General features: G+C 52.2%; 1 protein-coding gene across 3 annotated transcripts in view; it reads right to left on the bottom strand.

The window, feature by feature from the left end:
* The window catches only part of OTOF (otoferlin), a 71733-nt gene that overhangs the window by 36093 nt on the left and 31846 nt on the right, over nucleotides 1–3794 (bottom strand). For all 3 annotated transcript variants that reach the window (XM_042020182.1, XM_042020181.1, XM_042020183.1), the window contains one exon: nucleotides 635–708. In XM_042020182.1, the coding sequence (XP_041876116.1) occupies nucleotides 635–708 (74 nt within the window). The remainder of the gene's footprint in view (nucleotides 1–634; nucleotides 709–3794) is intronic.

Below are 3794 nucleotides of genomic sequence, written 5' to 3'. Positions count from 1 at the left end.
TCCCATCCCATCCCATCCCATCCCATCCCATCCCATCCCATCCCATCTCCAGTGGCCAAGGGTCGGAATAACAATCCCAGCCCAGGGGAGGTGTGGGACAGCTGGAGGTTCCTGGGAAAGGTGGGATCAGGAGCTTCCTGGCCATGCAGCACGGACCACACCACACAGTGACCATTCCCTGACCATGGATAAATCCAGCTTCCATGGGACCAAGCGCCCCATTCCTGCCTTTGCATCCTGGATGTTTTCCCATGGTCCTGCTGGAAGCTTTAACCACGAGGGGAACACCCAGGGCCTGGGAAGAGCACCCAGGTATCCGTGCCAGCATCCCAGGCAAAATTCCCTTTTCCTATCCTGAAACCTGGCTGGAAAGCAGTGGAAGTTTTCCCAGCACCGCGATCCAAAGCAAGGCTTTTCCCTGCCTGCAAGCGCACATTCCTGCTTTTCTTCGCAGTGGAAAACTGATCCTGAGGCTCTGAATGGAAACAACAATGAATTTCCACCTGCTGCCCTCTCCTGCCTTTCCAGAGGTATCCAGTTCCAGCTCCACCACGGTGCCAAGCCCAGGGAACAAGCAGCCCTTCCTCTCCCGCTGCTGCTGTCCCAGGAATCCACCATCATTCCACGACCGTACCTTGTTTCCGATGCTCGTCCTTGGACGGACGTGTCTTTCCAAGCTTCATGGCTGAAAAAACTCCTTTTCCAGCTCTGGATGAAGAGAGGGAGAATAAAAATTCCCATTAAGTGCTGTATTTTAGTGTTTTCTAGGACCTGGGAGGTGGGAACAGGAGGAATTTCTTCCAGAGGGAAAAGAGGAAATATCAGCTGAAAAACAGAGCAGGGAATATTCCAGAGGCAGAGGCAGGATCACAGTGGAATCCACAGCCCTGGAATCTTGGAACCCGTTTTTTATCTGGGAATCATAACTTGGGATAACTGAGCAGAGTCCCTTCTGGGGGTCCGTGTTGTGGTCCCACTCCTCATCTCTCCCGACCGGTTCATGGAATTTCTTTCCAAGAGACCAAAAAATGAAACGACTGAAAATGAAACACCCAAAAATCCAAACATCGAAACACCCAAAATTTCAGACACCCCAAATTTCAGACACTCCAACTACTCCCCCACCTGTGAGGGGGGAAATGTTTTTAATCGGAAAATTCCCATCACTGGAAGCGTAGGAACCTTGGCAGCTTTGCTGGAGATGTTCTTGGGGCAGCTTGGGAATAACACGGGACCTCAGCTCCAGGCTGGACCTCAGCTCCGGCCAGGATCACACCCCACCTGCAGGCTGGACCTTTCCTCAGCTCCGGCCAGGACCTCACCCTTTTCTTGTACCTCACCTCCAAACTGGGACCTTCCCCCCCTCCTGACTGGACCTCAGATCCAGCCGGGACCTCACCTCCTTCCTGGATCTCACCTCACCTCCAGGATGGACCTTTCCTCACTTCCTGCCTGGACCTCACCTCCAGCCTGGATCTAACTTCCAGACAGGACCTCACTTCACCTCCAGCCCTGACCTCACCTGCTGCTTGGACCTCACCTCCAGGATGGACCTTTCCCCACCTCACCTCCAGCCCGGATCTAATCTCCAAGATGAGCCTTGCCTCCAGGTTGGACCTCACCTCCAAACGAGGAACTCAGCTCCAGGCTGGACCTTTCCTACAGCCCAGGTCTAACCTCCAAGATGATCCTCACCTCCAGCCTGGAACTCACCTCCAACTGGGACCTCACCTCCAGCCTGGACCTTTCCTCACCTCCAGCCAGGACCAGATGTCACCTCCAGGCTGGAGCTTTCCTCGTCTTCTGACTGGACTTCTCCTCCAAACTGGGACCTCACCTCCAACATGAACCTCACCTCCAGATGGGAACTCACCTCCACCCTGGACCTCACCTCCAGCCTTGATGTCACCTCCAAGCTGGACCTCACCTCCAAACTGGGATCCACTTCCAGCCAGGACAACATGTCACCTCCAGCCTGGACTTTTCCTCACCTCCAACCCAAATCTAATCTCCAGCCAGGACCTCACCTCCAGCTGGCTGCCAGGCCAGGGGATCCAGCGGATCCAGAGCTCCTGGATCCTGTGGGATTGGGATGTGCTGCCCACAAGGCAACGCCGTGGAATCTGTGGGGTTTCCCAGTCCCACCTCTGGATGAGGCCAAGGGGTCAAGTTTTATCCTTGGGAATTTTTTCCCAAGACCAAGAAACCCTGGAATTGCAGCCAGCCTGGTGCATCCTGGTTGGAAGCAACCCCCAGAAGTCTGCAGGCTGCAGAGAGAGCCGGAGCAAGCGGGAAGAAAATTAAGGAGAATGGGAAAATAACATATCTGAGGAAGAGGAATCCAGTCGGGATAAGATCCAGGAACTATTTAAATCTGGGACTAAAGCAACACTCCGGCCTCTGGGAGCTGCGATTAATTCCCAGGAGGCTCCATGATGGTGCAGTTTTTCCATGGATTGGAGGAGAAGAGGTGAGGATGTACCTGTACCTGTAATCCCACCAGGAAACACCCAGGGGATGGAACCCTTTGGAGCTGTTTTCAAACTCATTTCTTTAATGAGGAAATGCGGGAATCACGGCTCAGGTTCTGGAATTCTGCTCCCAGACCGCTCTCCACCACAGAGATTCCTTCCAGCCCGGAATACCCAGCAGCCAGAGCCCTCCATAAGACAACACACCTCCAGTTGGATTACATTCCTTTCTTTTCCATGGAATTCTTAGAACCGGAGAGCAAAAAATCCCTCCAGTCCCAGAGCTGCCATTTTACCTGTGGATGCTCAGGGATAAAATCCCTGTTCCAGGAATTTCTGAGGTTCCTTGGGAAGGAAAACCAAAGTGAGGAGCAGCTGGTGATGGACCCTGCAGGGAAAAACCTGGCAGGGTCCTCTCCCATCCTCCCAAATCCACGGACACCGAGGATGCTTTGGATCCCTCGGATGTTCCCGTCAGTAAAACGATGACGGTGGTTTTGGGCCATTTGGAAAAAAACTGGGATTAAGTGCTTGATCCAAGGAATGTGCGCTGAGACCCATCCCAGCATCACCATCCCAACCCAGCCCCTTCCCAAGGGATCCATGCGGGAGCTGGGATCGCCCCTCCGGCCCCTCGTGGAGTGGGGACTCAGGGAAGGAATTGGGATCAGCAGCTCCATGTGTTCCTAAAGGCCCTGGAGCTGGGGAAAAGCCTCTGGAACATCCACGGGATGAGGTGGATCAGAGGGAAAAATCCAGAGGGCTCCAGGCGCATCCATGGAACAGAGCTCCAGGTGCTGTGTCCGTGTCCATCCCAGTTCCTCTGAGCCAATTCCCAGCACTGGGAATGGAGCCCTGGGAAGGGGAAGGGGCAGGGAATAACAGAGTTTCGAGAGTGCTGGGGGAAGGGGAAAAAATGGAAAGAAACAAGGGGGAAGGAAGAGGGGAAAAAAGAAAAAAAGGGGAAAAGAAGGGGGAAAAAAGGATGGAAAAGAAAAAGGGAAAATAAAGAAAACATTGGGAAAAGGGGCAAAAAACGAAAAAGGGGAACTAAAGTAAAAAGAGACAAAAGGAAAAAAGAGGGAAAAGAAAAAAGGAAGAAGAAAAAAAGGCAAAAACATAAAAAGAAATAGAAAAGAGAAGGAAAAGGAGAAAAGGGAAAAAGACAGGGAAAAATGAGGGAGAAAAGAAATGGGGGGAAAAGATGGGAAGGAAAAACAGGGAGGTAAAAATGGGGATGGAAAAATGGGGAGGGAAAATAGAAAAAAAAAGGGAAAAAACACAGAAAAAGTTAGGAAAAAAACCCAGGAGGAATAAGCAGAG

This window comes from Corvus kubaryi, unplaced genomic scaffold (genome assembly GCF_017639235.1).
Source record: "Corvus kubaryi isolate FWS band 111438036 unplaced genomic scaffold, C.kubaryi_AGA036_p1.0 36863, whole genome shotgun sequence".
Classification (NCBI taxonomy): domain Eukaryota; kingdom Metazoa; phylum Chordata; class Aves; order Passeriformes; family Corvidae; genus Corvus; species Corvus kubaryi.
Note: the sequence above shows the minus strand (reverse complement) of the source record. Positions and strands in the feature narration are given on the sequence as shown.